At 38.9% G+C, this 15,751-nt stretch overlaps 1 protein-coding gene across 4 annotated transcripts in view; it reads right to left on the bottom strand.

Moving 5' to 3' along the window:
• Positions 1 to 219: 219 nt before the first annotated feature.
• The window catches only part of LOC126975821 (teneurin-m), a 243,062-nt gene continuing 227,530 nt past the window's right edge, over positions 220 to 15,751 (bottom strand). For all 4 annotated transcript variants that reach the window (XM_050823840.1, XM_050823844.1, XM_050823841.1 and 1 more), the window contains 6 exons: positions 10,762 to 10,941; positions 9,587 to 9,995; positions 8,116 to 8,368; positions 4,007 to 7,793; positions 3,412 to 3,783; positions 220 to 2,475 (listed from right to left, as the gene is read on the bottom strand). In XM_050823840.1, the coding sequence (XP_050679797.1) occupies positions 2,086 to 2,475; positions 3,412 to 3,783; positions 4,007 to 7,793; positions 8,116 to 8,368; positions 9,587 to 9,995; positions 10,762 to 10,941 (5,391 nt within the window). In that variant the 3' untranslated portion in view covers positions 220 to 2,085. The remainder of the gene's footprint in view (positions 2,476 to 3,411; positions 3,784 to 4,006; positions 7,794 to 8,115; positions 8,369 to 9,586; positions 9,996 to 10,761; positions 10,942 to 15,751) is intronic.

Here is a 15,751-nt window from a genome sequence, read left to right as displayed (position 1 = left end):
GAATGAGCTTCCTTGTGCGGTGTTTTCAGGACAATAACCATGGGTACTTTCTAAAAAAGCACGTACACTTGTTTAAAGGGCCGGCAACGTTCCTGTGTCCTCTGGAAGTTGCAAGAGAATGTGGGCGAGGGTGATCACTTAACATTAGATGACCGGTATGCTCGTTTGTTCTCCCTGCAAAAAAATTATAGGATATGTGGGATGAAGTAAGACTACAGCTCGATTTATTACCTTTTATTACATATTCAAATAGAATACTATATTTATGATTGTACACGTTTACACCGCCTTGCACGTCGTAGGTACTACACGCTATTGAGGACTATACACCGCACTGCTGGCAACTACTCCATATCTACAACGTCATAGTAATGCTGACGAATATCGAACTACGTCATACATCGGTCAAGCTATCTAACTAGGAAGCTTACTGGAGACAACTAAAGTTGTATTAGGCCGGGCTCTAGAACCCGCGACAATCAAATCTGATCACAAAAATCGATTTAAAAAATGCGAATCTAGTCTATTGTCTATTCTTATATAAAAGGTAAAATTGATAAGATTTCTCAATCGTTATTGACAGTAAAAATAATACAAAAATCAGTCCATAAAATAATAATAATAAAGAAGAATGGACCGGTAATAGCAGGTACCCTACGTATGTTATCTAACCAATGGTTGTCGTCGATTGAGTTATTTCTTAACCTAACATTACGTCACACATTATTGAAGCATAAAGATATGTACATTTATATTACACGTTACAACTTTAAAGTAACTATATACAAATTCGAAGTCTTTATACATTATAAAAAAGATAACTATACGCACTATCGTAATATATCACCGCGAAACCAATATATAACATTACGATGAGTTACCGCTAACTCCTACATTCACAATAGACATAAATATCATATTATAATTATAAATAACACCCTAGTCACATAGAGAATAAGACGTATTACATTACAAAGTATTGCTTCGTTTAGTCACATTTTGCAAAAATATCACCACGCGTACCTCCCGTACCTCACGTACCCACAAGCGTACGTTGATTACAAAATTTACTCCATTAGATATTTATACATTTTATAAATTTTTCATAAAAATATTCCATACCTATTCGTTCACTCAGTCACCTAGCTTCTAAATGATAACACCTAACACAGAGAGACACCACAATAGAACCGAGACGTTTAAGGACGTGACTATACACCGCTTGCTGGCTGAGTGGGGGTGCGGGGGCGTCGTCACAAACCGCGCAAGTGATATCGAAGTGTCGACAAGTGTCGTGCGCGATCTGCAATGGGTGGGGACATAGAGGAAAAAGCCAGCAAGAAGTGTCTCACACTGTATCGATAGTATTAATGTTGATTATTGCACGGCACAACAACATTGTACGTATCTGAGTTACATTCTACCTTAAATTTGAGGCCCTTACTACATAAAAAGGTTATGGAATTGAAACACTAAAGTATTTGCGAATCAGGCATAGGTACTTAAGTAATGTCTGTACAATGGATATTGGCCTTAATATCTTGGGAATATCATAATACTTTTATACATAATATAATGTTTTAACACATAATAATGAAAGGGTGGTAAATCTAATAAATTATCGAGTATAGTTATCATAGTAAGTAAACATTCATTCTAAGAAAGATCTACATTTATTTTTTGAATATTTAAATGCAAGTTAAATAATAATGAGAGGAATTTTGTTTTTCTAAGAAGAGTTCTGATATAGGACAACCTAATACTTAACTACTTACGATAGTAAAATTATTGCTTAGGTATATAGTAACAGCATGTATTGCGAAATAACAGAAAGACCTCTGGTCCGTCCGGTGTAAAGAAACAAGCTACAAGAATAAAATATTATTTACACACATTAAAATTATAACAATAGAACAAAATATTTGGCTAAACGTGTTAGGAATATATTATTATGATATTAATTTATTAAAAATTAAGTCTTAGTGAATTATGCCGAGAATTTTATTATGCATTGTTGTAAAATACAATATTCGAGTAAAATGAGTGTGATCATAGTTGAGTATTATTGTTTCAAAGTATAACGAGTCAGTTGTTCGCGGAGTCCGCTCCGCTCAGCGCGAGTGCGCGGTGGCGGGCGCGGCCGCTGCGTCTCCGCTTGCGCCGCGCGTCGCGCACGAACACGATGTTGGCGGGGTCGTCGGCCAGCTGCGGGTAGCGAGCCAGCGAGTGGAGGTCACGCGCCACCCAGCCGTCCACCACGCCGTGCGAGATGAGCTCCTCCTTCTCCTCCTCGCTCCAGCTGCCGCGGCCCTCCCAGCCCGCCGCGACCAATGCCTTCTCGCGCTCCCAGGCGCGTGCCGCGGCTCGCTTGTGCGCGTGCTTCAGCAGGCGGGCCCGCTCCTGGGCGGGGTCCGTGCCGTATCGCAACACGATCACCGCCGGCGCAGAGCCTCGCCCCACTGCGTGGACGCGGACCTGCGGCACATGGTGTGGTGAGGGCCCGTACTTATACATTGAAGAATATTATTATATAGATGAACATCTTGGAAAATCATATGAGCAGCTGGCTCGGTCAATAACAATAGGTAACTAAAAGCCCACCAAGACTAAAAAGCTAAAGACTCTATTTTGCGCGTTTATGACAAATTAAACCACACTTGTCGTATCACCTTTCTGAAAGGCCAGAAACGCTCCTGTGATTCCTAATCGTATTATTGCACGAGAATGTGGGCGGCGGTTACCACTTTACTCCTCTATAGCTGTATATTCGGAGTTTCTCTAACAAAATATAGTGATCAACCACATCAAATGCCTTTGATAAATCCGCATAAACTCAATATCTTGAGCTGTATTATCCAGAGCCATTGTTACGTTGGATAACGTGTGGATACAAACCAGGCTTATTAGACATAGTTGATCTTTTTTTAATAATCCCGTGCTGGTTTTCTAACATCTTCGGTTTCATGTACCATGCTAGTAGCGGACAAATTAACGATTCAAAAACTTTAGAAAGTATTGATAAAATACATATTGGCCTGTACTTTGATATATCTTTTCGATCCCCACTTTTGAATACGGGAACTACTCTGGCCCTTTTCCAAATACTTGGGAATTCACCGTCACATAAAGACTTGTTAAATATTAGTAATAACGATTCCGCTCATAAAACAGAAGAACGTTTAGCAAATATGGGTAGTATGTCGTCTGGTCCGAGCCCTTCATTATCATCAAGGCCTTTTATATATATATATAGGTGGACGAAATTTATATGTATTATTATTAAGAAAATATTTGTAAACAGAACAGAAAGAAAAAAGTTTAACGTATCAGTGCAGTGTTTAAAATTTCTTCGAAGTATGGTGTGCAAATGATTGTATGATTGTCAAGTAAGCTGTCAGAACTCATAATCACCTCCAGTCCTTGGTCGCTAGTCTCGTCTTGCGACACGTTGAACGTGCCGGATAGCCGGCGAAGTTCGTCCAGGTCATCCCGGATCTTCAGCGAGTTGTCCTTGACGAAGTAGAACACGTCCTGGTCGTGGATACTGAAGTGCACGTCCAGGAAGTAGGAGTTGTTGAACACTGTAGTGATGACGTCCTCCACCACGCTGTTGGCGCCGTCAGCCACGCTGATGAAGGCGCGGCCGTCAACGCGGGAGATGAGCACGCCTTCCCCAAACACGCCACGTTTGTACGATACACGCGGAAGGAGGTTTCTCGTTATTGGTTCCATCTTCAGCAGCGGTGTTGGTACAAATTCGATATCAGAAAGTTTGTCATTCACCTGAAAGATAAACAAAAACATATGTTAAATTCCATCGATTCAATTTATTCGTTTCAATAAATTATATTATGTAACAATCAATTCAACGGAAATTAAACTCAAGCAGCCGACTTCTATAGAAGTATCATTGCTTTACCACCACAACGTTTTGTGAATCACGGAAAAGGGCACGTCGTAGCTTAAAATATCACCTAAAACAATTTAATGTAGGCATAATATTTACCTTTTCAATTATACACTGCAAGCCAGACATGACGCCGAAATCGGGAGCCAACTGCGGTTCAGTAACAGAGGTCTTCGGCGTGAAGATCATGTCCGTAATATATTGAGCACCCATCATCTTCTTCAAGTCGTAGCCGTAGAGTTGGAGCCAACTGGACAAACTCGTCATATATGGAACTTTCTGATTTTGATTTATTGGATCGTTATTCCGAAACCTGTAAATAAATATGTCCGTAGGAAGGCTTAGTTTTGTTGCGAGATGTTCCCAACTGGGTGTCATCCATTGCCCCACAACGGGATCGTACAAGCGGTTATCTAAATACACTAAATTTGTGCCGTAATCTAAAACGCCACCTTGAAAGTCGATCGGAACATAAAAACTAGGATTGCTGTCTTTCACTATTTTTCCGAATGGACTGCGTTTTATCTCCTTTACGATTTCCCCGTTAACATCGAACACGACCAGTGGAGAGCCGTTGTGATCTGTGGCAACATAGAATCTTTGATCTTCTGTCTCGATGCAAGTGAGGAAGTCTCTCTGATCATACAAATATCTGATCGTTTTCTCGGTTTTAGGATGGTGCATATGAGTTATTAGATTAGGATTTTGAGGATTAGTATAGAAAAATTGTGTAATATTGCCTTTTTCATCCTTCCTCGCGACGAGTCTGCTTCTATCGTCATAATAATACCACATCTGGAACTTGTCTCTTTCATACGCATGTACAAACTGGCCACGAGAATTGAACCGGTATTTTTGTTCTGCCCTACGTATTGCAAAACCTCTGCCGTCGTAACTACTGTATTCTACATCACCAAATTGAACCACTCTATCGCCGATATCGTATCCCAGGTAACGTTTCTCTCCATGCTCAATGATTCCAATCACGTTACCGTTCTCATCATAGACGTATTTCCAATCGTCTTCAGAACCTACAACTTCCATAAGGTGTCCATCATAATTGTAGCTAATTCTTTCGTTTGAGGACGTATCACCAATCATTATTTTTTTTGATTTTATTCTATTTCTTACGTCATATTCCAGTTCAAGACGGAATACGTCGAAAGATTTGATATTCATAAGCACGGTTTTGACTCTGCCGTGATCGTCATAGTCAGTTATTGTAAAGTACTGTTTGCTAGTATCTTGCATGACTGATCGATTGAAGGTATTTCTGTAGATCCTCAAGTCACTAACGGCCTCTAAGCTACCTAAGTTCTGATTATATTTAAGTCTCAACTGAGGCATTTCCTTACTATTGATATTCATGTCGATTGTCGATAGTCGCGCATTGCCATCATATTGATATTTGAAATGAGCATTATTGAGGCCACTCTTTGAATTAAATTTCATTTTCTCGTCTTTCAAAATACCAGCGTGATACTTATAGTCCTGCCTCAATTCATAGTCTGGGTCGCTGATTTCAACATTTTTCACTAGATCGCTATTTTCGTGGTAAACATATCTTACAGCTGACGCTCCCGCAAGAATTGTCTCCAATTTCCCGGAACTGTCATAAACATATATAATTTTACCAGACTGATGGGGGAAAATCTTAGCTAAGATATGTCCGTCATCGTTGTAAAGAATTTCATATGGGTGCCTATTCACGGGTGAAAAGTATTGGTATTTAAAGTATCCAAGTGACGTCATCAGCGCAAACGTATGAATATGTCCTCTAGGAGTTGTTAAGTTTTGTAAAGCTCCGGAATCATCGTAGTCTAGCAGATAATCGCTGCCCCTGGGTGTCGTGACCTTTAGTGGTAGGCTAGTAAACATGTCGCGGAAGGAATATGCCAAAGACGACCCGTCACCGTAATGTATTTCATGTAGTCTTCCTGCTCTGTCATAACCATATGTTTCATTGAGATCTCCCCATTTCCAGCTTGTTAACCTGTTGAAACGGTCGTAATCCAATTCTACTTCATCAAATATTCCACTTCTCGGACCCCATTTAATAGGCCGTGCCATCCTGTCGTAAGTTACATTCAAAAGTTCTACTTTATCATCCATAAACACAGCCACAGTGGAAGTATCTCTATCGTATTCTAACGTCAGAAGATTTTCTCCATTCACTCTCAGCTTCCTACCAATCTGGGCTATGGATTTACTGCCTTTTCCCTTATTTGATTGCAACCGTCGTAAAAAGTACCTCCATTCGAATCGGTTTGCTAAATCACCACCTACCTCCGTTCTCTGCTTTGCTGGAACCGGGTAACTTTCGCCCAAAATTGGATCAATCTCAGCTAATATGGTGTATGGAACAGTGTCAGTCGAAATGACATGACCCCAAGGCATACTGGATGAAATACTACCGTCGGTAGAAATAATAGTCTTTTTCTCTGCTTCACCAAGTTTTGTAATGACAGAAGAACCTCTGATCAAAATTGATATGGGTTTCTTGTTATTTTCACTAATTAGGACGGTGGCGCCTTTCAAACTTAAATCAAACGTTAACGTTATGACTCTGCCGGTAGGTGTAACGGCGGATGTGAGTCTTCCAAATTCGTCATATTTGTAGATATAGCTTCGACCTGTGCTGTCGTATTTTGCTTTCAGCAAGCCACTTGTACCATGATAGTCAAACGTCACATTAAAGTTATCTGGCGTACGCAACTCTTGCAACATCTTCATTCTAGACATCTTCAGTCTACATTTCTGTCCTTTGGTGTTTTCGATTGAGTTTACAAGGCTTGAATAGTCACGTAATAAGAACACCTTATTCCCGGCAGCATCGGTCACGGTGCTCAGCTTACCATTGCTTGTATTAACTGTATAGGTAAATACGTAGTTATTCTCTCCCGTGAGAATATTTTTAGTCATGACGTGTTGACCGAACCTATTAAATATATAAGTCTCTTGCGTATCCGGTGAATAAATTTCGTATTCTCGAGATCCACTTGCGTCAGGAATGCTTGCCATTACTGAACGAATTCTATAATTAGCTTGATCGGCAATATGGACAATGCCATCTGGGCTGACTGCCACAGCTGATATTGTATTAAATTTAGAGTTTGAAGCCAAAAAATGATCCGCTTCGAAACAATCACAACCTCGTTCTAAGCAATTGCATTTCGATTCTGCTCCGGCGTACAACGATATCTTTCCATCAGTAGTTATAAGCCTCACTCTATTGATTCTCTGCGAATCACTCTCTGCGACATACAAGTTACCCGCGGCACTAAATGCAATGCTCTGCGGCATCACAAGGGTGGCATACGTGGCTAGCTCCACGTCGTAGCCGGTCAGCGGAGACGGGCAGTGCAGCGGCCGTCCGGCGATTACTTTGACTCGACCATCAGGTGCCATTTGCAGGATCATGTGGTCGTCAATTATGTGCAGGCTATTATCTAAGGGATTGATTGCAAGCTCGGTGGGCCACCTCAGATGAACTTCCTCAACACTCAAAGTTCCCTCGCAAGGAATAGGTTTCCAATGAGATCTATGCATGTGGTTTCCTATCACTGTTGTTATAATGCCATCCCTGTCGACCATTCTGATATTCGTTCCGTCGGCGAAGTACAAAACGTTATCGACGGAGACGGCGACTCCTTTGGGATAAGCCAGTTTGGCATCCCTGGCCAGCGCTCCGTCTCCGCAGTGGGCCTCGTCGCCGGGTAGACATCTCTCCCCGGAACCGACGACTGTCTCCCAGTTCCTCTCGGGGTCACTGTAGTCGTCCGCATTTCGTACTTTGATGATTTGGTGTGACTCGGGATCCGATATGTAGAGCGTGCCGTCGAGCGGAGACAAGGCCATGTGGTAGCGGTATGACACACGTGTCGCGCTGAAACAACAAAGTTCGGCATTACACAATGTAAAGTTTTGCATTAGGATAGTTTTCCTCTATGAAACTTCCCTGTTTGGTGACAAAATCTAAATACTTGGGCCACTGGGATACTGGATGAGATATAATGTCAATAGGGAATGTAAGTCGCTCGTAATTCGCTGTAACATGCTGGCTCCCCATGAGAGTCCCCCTTTTCAAAATTGTAATTAAGTGACATTAGTTTTTAAGTAAAATACTACTAACAGATAGATTGTCCGGAACAAATGTTTTTTTTTCAATTAGTGAGCTACTGAGAGTATCACGGTGCATGGATAGTTACTTGAGCTGTAGCACGGTGCGCACGCTGCCATCGGGCGCGATGCGGCGCACCAGGTTGAAGTCGCCCACGAACAGCGAGCCGTCTGGGGCGGCGGCCAACGCCACGGGCGCCAGGAGCCGCTGACGGGAGGCCGGGCCTGCGCACTCTGAGCCGCACTGAAGGGCTCGCTGGCGCCCGTCTCCCAGAGCGGTGATGATGAGCCGCGGCTTGTGCTTCAGGTAGATGTTGGTGCCGTCGCCCTTCTGCAGAATGCCTGCAATCGACCACAGATCATGCACTCACACTTCCACACACGCTATATAAACAGAACGGCTGCAAAGGATCATTGGTTCACGTCCAACACAACTATGAATATGTTTCAGAGTATTTTTCTTCCGTATTATGGGCGTCGAGATATCATTAGCCCTAACTTATCCGCAAGTCTCTTTGTGTCCTATTTCAACCTAACTGTCTGAGATCATTTATGAAAACGAGCATCAGAACGATTATTGGTATCAACATCCCATATGTTTTGGCCTTGTAAGCTGCAACAAACTTGAGTTTGTATAAAATAGTGTATCAGGCTTTTTGGAGAAAATATGATATACGGAACCTAATAGATCTTTGCCCTTTTCTAGATCTGGTGCCTCAAAGACACAAGAACATCGTAGAGCGCATAGCAGTGTGGAAATTTCGACCACTTAATGAGTCAGGATAATTCCTTCGGATAGTTTTAGATAACCACCTAAATGATATGTATATATACTATACTATTGAATCTGTATTGTATCTACTACAATGATTTAATCCTGACACTATGGACATTGTTATAAATTATGAAGTGATCCGTGACACACAAATGGAAAGATGGACTGTGTCCCCGAGTGAGCGACATCAGGCCTCAAGCGAGCTCGATAAAACATTCTTGAATGTATAAAATTTTCATACCAACGAGCATTAGTAGTACTTAGTATAACGGGTTTAAGGTACTTCTGTTTAGTGAAGAAAGCGAACACACTCATATCTTTAAACGAGCAATTTTTGTATATATATAATCTGAATCTCGGAAACAGCTCCAACGATTTTCATAAAATTTATTATACAGGGGATTTCGGGGGCCATAAATCGATCTAGCTAGGTTCAATAAAAAAATGTAGTTTTCCGTGTTTTAATGAGAAACAGCTACAACAACATACAAAGGTAAATTTCGCCACTTTATTTGTATATAGTGGCGAAATTTACCTTTGTTTTTATAGTCTTGTGACTATAATAGCTCAGATAGGACATTGGGTGATCCGGAAAGCAGAAGACCCGCGTTCGAATCCAGATGTACTACTAGTTTTATTTGTTGAAGTTTTGTACATTGATAGAAATCCGAGCAATGCTCGGTCGTCTAAATATTCCATTTATATTATCATAATACCTATGGCTTCATTCGTTGAATAATATTAAAATGTGTGTGGTATAATCAGTTAATTGTGCTCAGTCCTACCTTCGTGGAAGTTGTATCTGTGGTGTATATCCAGGTTCCAGCCACCCACATCGGAGATGCTCATATCATGGCCGCTCAGTTTCGTGGTCTGAACGTTCCATATGATGTCCTTGCAGTCCGTGTACTGGTAGCCCACCTTGACCAGGGCCGTGGTGACTCCGTACACTCTCTGACGATAGACGTTCAATCTGTTCCATGGATAAGTGAACTTTATAACTGGGTCAGCTTCGAATGTCTTCTCAAAGAGTATCCCTTCAATGGTTATCCTCAAATGTATAAGGGCCAGAGTGGGAGGTACTTTCTCAGGGGTGAGTTGTAGCTGTATCGTGGAGAGATATCCCGCCGCCCTAGAGCTCTGGTAAACTAGGTTCAAACCCGTACCGGGAATCTGAACACTTTCTTGGACAACCTGTAACCATTTACAAACAGATTTATAGACCTTCTTTATAATGACATCTCACTTTAATGTGAAACAGTGAAGTATTCGCAACTATTAGATTTAAAAACTTATTCATTTAATTATTATTGAAGCATATACAGATCAAAATCATATAAGTAAGTACGTACAATGCGTAAAAGTAAAACCAAGAAGCAGGAATGTATGTCGCCGCAACAGCTGACAGCATTATAAACGTTGTACAAGCGACATTGACCCCTATTACGTAGGTACTGTACATTGCATTTCAATGCTGACTTGAAAAGTCTAAAAAAACGTTTATTAAATTTATGAAAATTTAATATACGTTCACAAAAATCGTCACCTTTTTGCTCTTAATAGTGATTTTCATTATTATAACACAATAAGGGATTGCTTGTAACTAATTCTAGTAGGCTTCATAAGATACATAATAGCTTTAAGGGTAAATGTATACTTTTTTTAAACTTTTATAATAAAGTTCCAGCCACTGTTCAGCCATTATCTATAAATAAATTTAAATGTTTTATTAAAAAATGGCTCTGTCGTAAATCAGACTGTACAATATTTTATATTTTAATTGAAAAGAGCGCAAAAAAAAGAATGCTGGGTGAGTTTCTTGCGCCGCTTCTTCACTCTATTATTATTATTATTCTCGCCATTAGTTTCCGAAGCGGTAGTAGTATCTAGTATATTAGAAATGACATCAAACAGAATTCTAAAGAAATCAATATCCTCCTCGAACCGGGACTGGACATACCTGAGATTCAGCCAGGATTGCGCTCTTATCCGGGCAGGCTCCTTGGAAACCGTGCTTCCAGGTGGCTAACACAACCGGCTTCATGGAGTCGTAGTCATGCGCCAGGCAGGCCTGCGGGGGCAGGGCGGCTCCCCCGCGCTCCTCCGCTGGGCTCATCACCACCGCGTCGATCACCACGACCTGCGTAAAGGGTCTCATTATCACAGAGTTGGCCCACTTACCACTCACACATCAAAGAATAAATGGGGCACACTAAAAGTTTTGTACTGCTAGCTAATCGGAACTATTTGAACTTCGAATGTTATATTTTTTGAAACGGTGCAGTTGAAACCTTCTTAGTAATAAAAAAAACAATTGGCGGGAAATCATTTGTCAATTGCTTTTTATCACACGTCAAAGTTCTACGTTCACAAAGAAAATGGAATTAAGTCGAAAAGATTTTAGAGCGATGATTTGTTATGATTTTAAAAGTTCTCTCTCTCCGCAAGACTGTGCCGCTCGTTTTCAAAATCCTTTTAAGAGAGAAGCACCTTGCTTGAGCACCGGTTGTGAGCAATGGTTTGCTGAATTAGAGAGAGGTCGGGTTTCTTTCCATGACGAATTTCGTGAAGGGCGGCCTTCAACTGCCGTCAATGAAAATAATGTGGCTACTGTTAAGCGGCTAATTGAAGAAAACCCTCGGTTTCGTCACAAGTCAATTCGAGGACTATTGGTTTGAGCCAAATTCAGAAAATTTTACACGAAGAATTGAAAGTTCGCAAACTTTGATGTCGTTGGATCCCTCATGAACTGTCAGCGGAGCAGAAGCGGGCTCGCGTGGAATGGTGCTTACAGATGCGAGAAAACGTAGATTTATTGTTTTGAACCCGAAAAAAACAGCAATCTTGTGAATGGGTGTTTGAAAATGAGAACAGACCAACAAAAGTGAGGAGAGAAATGTTGGTAAAAATATGTTCGCATTTTTTTTCTTAGCTACGGGTCCCATCTGCACAATTCCACTTGAAGATCAAAAGAGTGCTAATGCAGAGTGGTATTCTACCATTTGTTTACCCAGGGTGTTAAAAGCCGTGTTCTCCTACATCATGACAACGCTTCTTCACACACGGCCAACAGAACTAAGTCATTTTTAGCTTCCGAAAAAGTACAACTCGTCACCCATCCTGACATAGCCCCGACCTAGCATCCTGTGATTTCTGTATTTCTCCAAAATCAAAGATTTGATGAGATGTCTCACTTTTACCAATTCCGAAGAGGCAGTGATAGCGTTCAATCATCACGTAGAAAACATGCGTTCAGATCTGTGGTCCTCCTGTTTTAAAAAATGGTTCGATTACATGAAAAAATGTTTAAAATGTTAAAGGAGAGAAAAGCAATAAACAAAATATTTTGGTTATAACATGTTGTTTTTTTAAGTTACGCAAAACTTTTAGTGTGACCTACGTATACACACAACAATTTACGTGTAATAAGAAATTTGAATTAAAAAATTCCGTATATTTAAGAATTTATAAGAGTAAGCTAGGCATTTACAATATCACTTAATTCACCTTAGATTGCACTTTTGCATGTTCTGGGAGCACAAAAAGCGAAATGACTCTATATGCAGGCACTTAATGAGTCCCGGCATATTCGTTCTGTGTACATACACACACGTAAATGTGTCTGTACACACACACACACACAGTTCACAGCTCCTTTTCGAAAGCTTTTGTTACTTTATTTAATTCATGATAAAGTTCTTTAACTTGTAGTACTTTCTCACCATGTAAAATAATTAAAAAAGAGAGTACTTTATATTTAAGGGTAAGCTATACCTATACTAATAACATTAATTACTTATTTAAAATATTTATTTATAGGTATCCACGGACGAGTAAAAAAAGAAGGACTCCGCCGTGATATTAACAAATGAAGCACCTTTATACTAGTGTGTGTGCGGTTACGGGGGATACCAGTTACACAATTTTTTTCCCTTAAACAATAATAATTGTTTTTACACTTTTTCACAACGCACGACGACATTTTTAAAATATTTTATTGCGACGCAAACTGATCTGTCACAGACGATGGTATACCTCATAATGGCGGCCGATCGGCTTGTATTCAATGATATTATAGTATTATAAGAGGTAGATATGTCACTAGCGCGAAAATCAATCACCTAAATTGAGTCAATTGGTTCCTTTGGTCGTAGTCGCTCTCTCGATACGAAAACGGTACACACGCGTTTGTTGTTATCAGAATTGCTTACAATTTGATATAGGTACAACATTAAAATGCCGTCTTGTGTTATGGGAAGATGCACTAATTACGAAAGTAAAAAAAAAATCCATAGAATTACATACCACAGTTAAGAAATCATGAATTATAACATTTTAATTGATTTCATTATTTATCTAACAAAATAAATATGTCGCCATGACAACGCCGATCCTCGCAAAGCCGATCATAGATTAACGTACAGAAATGACAAAATATTGATGCTGTCTGTTGAGGGGTGATCGAGGTAGAATATTTTAGGAAATTATGTAAAAAAGTCATTGTTGCAGTGAATGTAATAATTTTTAATAAACAAGTGCGTATATAGGTACCTGAACTATCAAACTACTAAAACAAGTTTTAGGGTAGGTAGCGGATGTAGACAATGAGTGCTATTTGTTTACGTTGTAATTGTTTCAGTAACTCTGTCCCTTTGAGTATATCCTTTGCTAACTGCAGAAGAATCAATGGATCATTTTCTTCTTCTCCCATTACCTTATTGTAAAAAACCCTCAACAAAAAGACATAATATAAGATACAAAAAATAATAATTGTAATCTTAAAACTTTTTGGGAGCTTTTAGTGAAATTGTAAAAATGGGACCCTTTTTACAAAAAGGTACACCTTTCGGTTTTGTTTTGGTGTCTGTATGTTTTTTATTATTATATGTAAGTATAAATAATTGATATCATCAATGTGGCTATATATTATAATCAATACTAAATTATTTTTTTTATAAAATCATTGACACATTATCTACCTAAGTTCAATGCAGTTTTACTACTTTATAGCTTTTACTACATGAACTCATGAATGAATCGTAATTTAGGCATAAATCAAGGTGTACGGTAAAAAATCATATCTGATGAATTAACTATATTTTTTCTATACAAATACGAAGCAATTAGCAAATTAGAGTTAGCTCTTTTTCGCTTGCAATAATTGCATTTACTATCCTTCTTTGACGTGTAATTGTAATGTAGTGTGCTATTGCAATGTTAAATTATTCATGTGTGCGTTAGTGTATCATTTTCAAACACTGAATGTTTTCTACGTAACCTATCTATTCTTTTAAATATCATTGAAATTGACTGACAATGAACAGTTATAATATTTATTTCTTTAAATTTCTCTTTGAGTGACTGGCTATAACCAAGCTATAGCACGAACAGCTCTTTTTTGAAACGCAAAAAACAAACTAGAATAAACAGAAAGCAAGACACCGGTCTGTTGACATCAATAAGGCTGAGTATCCTTTAACGAAGGAGACGTTGATGAGGACCACGAGACGATGTCGCGTTAGTGTATCATTTTCAAACACTGAATGTTGTCTACGTAACCTATCTATACTTTTAAATATTATTGCTTGTATTAGTGTAATTGTGTGCGTGGGGCTATGTATTTACACGTTAACCGGCTTGTTTTAGTGCTTCACTTTTATGTAAGGTGACACGGAGTCCTTTTTTTACTCGTCCGTGTAGGTATCATGAGATTAAATATCAGGGGCGTGCAATGGCAAGGTAAGCACTGTAGATATAACTAACGCTTTAGTCTGACAGTACTAGGTTGTGCTCTCGTCATGTCAAATTTGAAATTTTAAAATTCCTCTATCATAATCATAGCGCACTTATACAATATGAGTAGCCATATATCAAAAAGACACTTTAATTAATGCTTTTTATATTGACTACAAAGTTTTTTTATATAAGGCTAATACTTTTGTATTTACGAAAACTCTTGAAAAAAATTACAAACAGAGACCGCTTTTTATTAGCTTCAGAATATGTTAAATTGCTTTCCTATTTGATCTCAATATCCTATTTTTTTTAATAAAAAATATTTTTTATTAAAATTCTATAAAAACTATCATTACACATTCAAATGTTTTCATTTTTACCGCCATCTAGCGGTAAAGACCCATACTGCAATCACTCTGTGTCAAACCTCAAATTTCATGCATTTAAGATATTGAATAATACCTTTATTATTATTATTCTCGGCAAACTAATTTAATTTCTCTTTTAATTTTTATTATTACCCAATACCTATTTTAAATACAAATTTCAGCACCTTTTTTTGACAGCAAATCTTTACACGGGTCACGGATAACGGGTTCATATAATAAAAATAAAATAAAAATGACTAATCAATGAATATACCTATTTACCCCAATGATACTAATGTAGCCGAAAACCGAAACAGCCACAAACTCCTAATATGGAGCGAGTGAGTCAGATGTGGTGTGTCGACTCGGGAGTATTCGGTTTATCTCGCTACAATAATTCATTAGTAAGCTAGCTTACCTAGTACCTGTGACCAATACTATTCTAAATAAAATAAGATGTATGAAATACTCTATCGGGACTGCTTTCCGTACGAATTTAGTATGTAGCGTAAGGAAAAATTGAATGAGTTGGTGTTCAATACAATTATAGTTATAGAATAACGGAACCAAATCAAACTTAATTAACTTTATTGAAGTTATACTTCTTTTGGCGCGATGGAGAAAAATGATGAGAGTGAATTTTTACGATGCGCGCGCACACCGACACCTGAATTCTATATCGTGAAGTTAGTTAGTTCTAGGTGGCACGAAAATCGATAACTATGTTCAAGTTGAATATTCTAGTATTTTTTATATTTAGAACACGTGTTTCGTAACAGTACAATTAAACAGTCTGAATAAATAAATTTTATTTTGGTGTTTTTATTAATTATTATTATTAATATT

This window comes from Leptidea sinapis, chromosome 38, assembly GCF_905404315.1.
Source record: "Leptidea sinapis chromosome 38, ilLepSina1.1, whole genome shotgun sequence".
Taxonomy (NCBI): domain Eukaryota; kingdom Metazoa; phylum Arthropoda; class Insecta; order Lepidoptera; family Pieridae; genus Leptidea; species Leptidea sinapis.
Note: the sequence above shows the minus strand (reverse complement) of the source record. Positions and strands in the feature narration are given on the sequence as shown.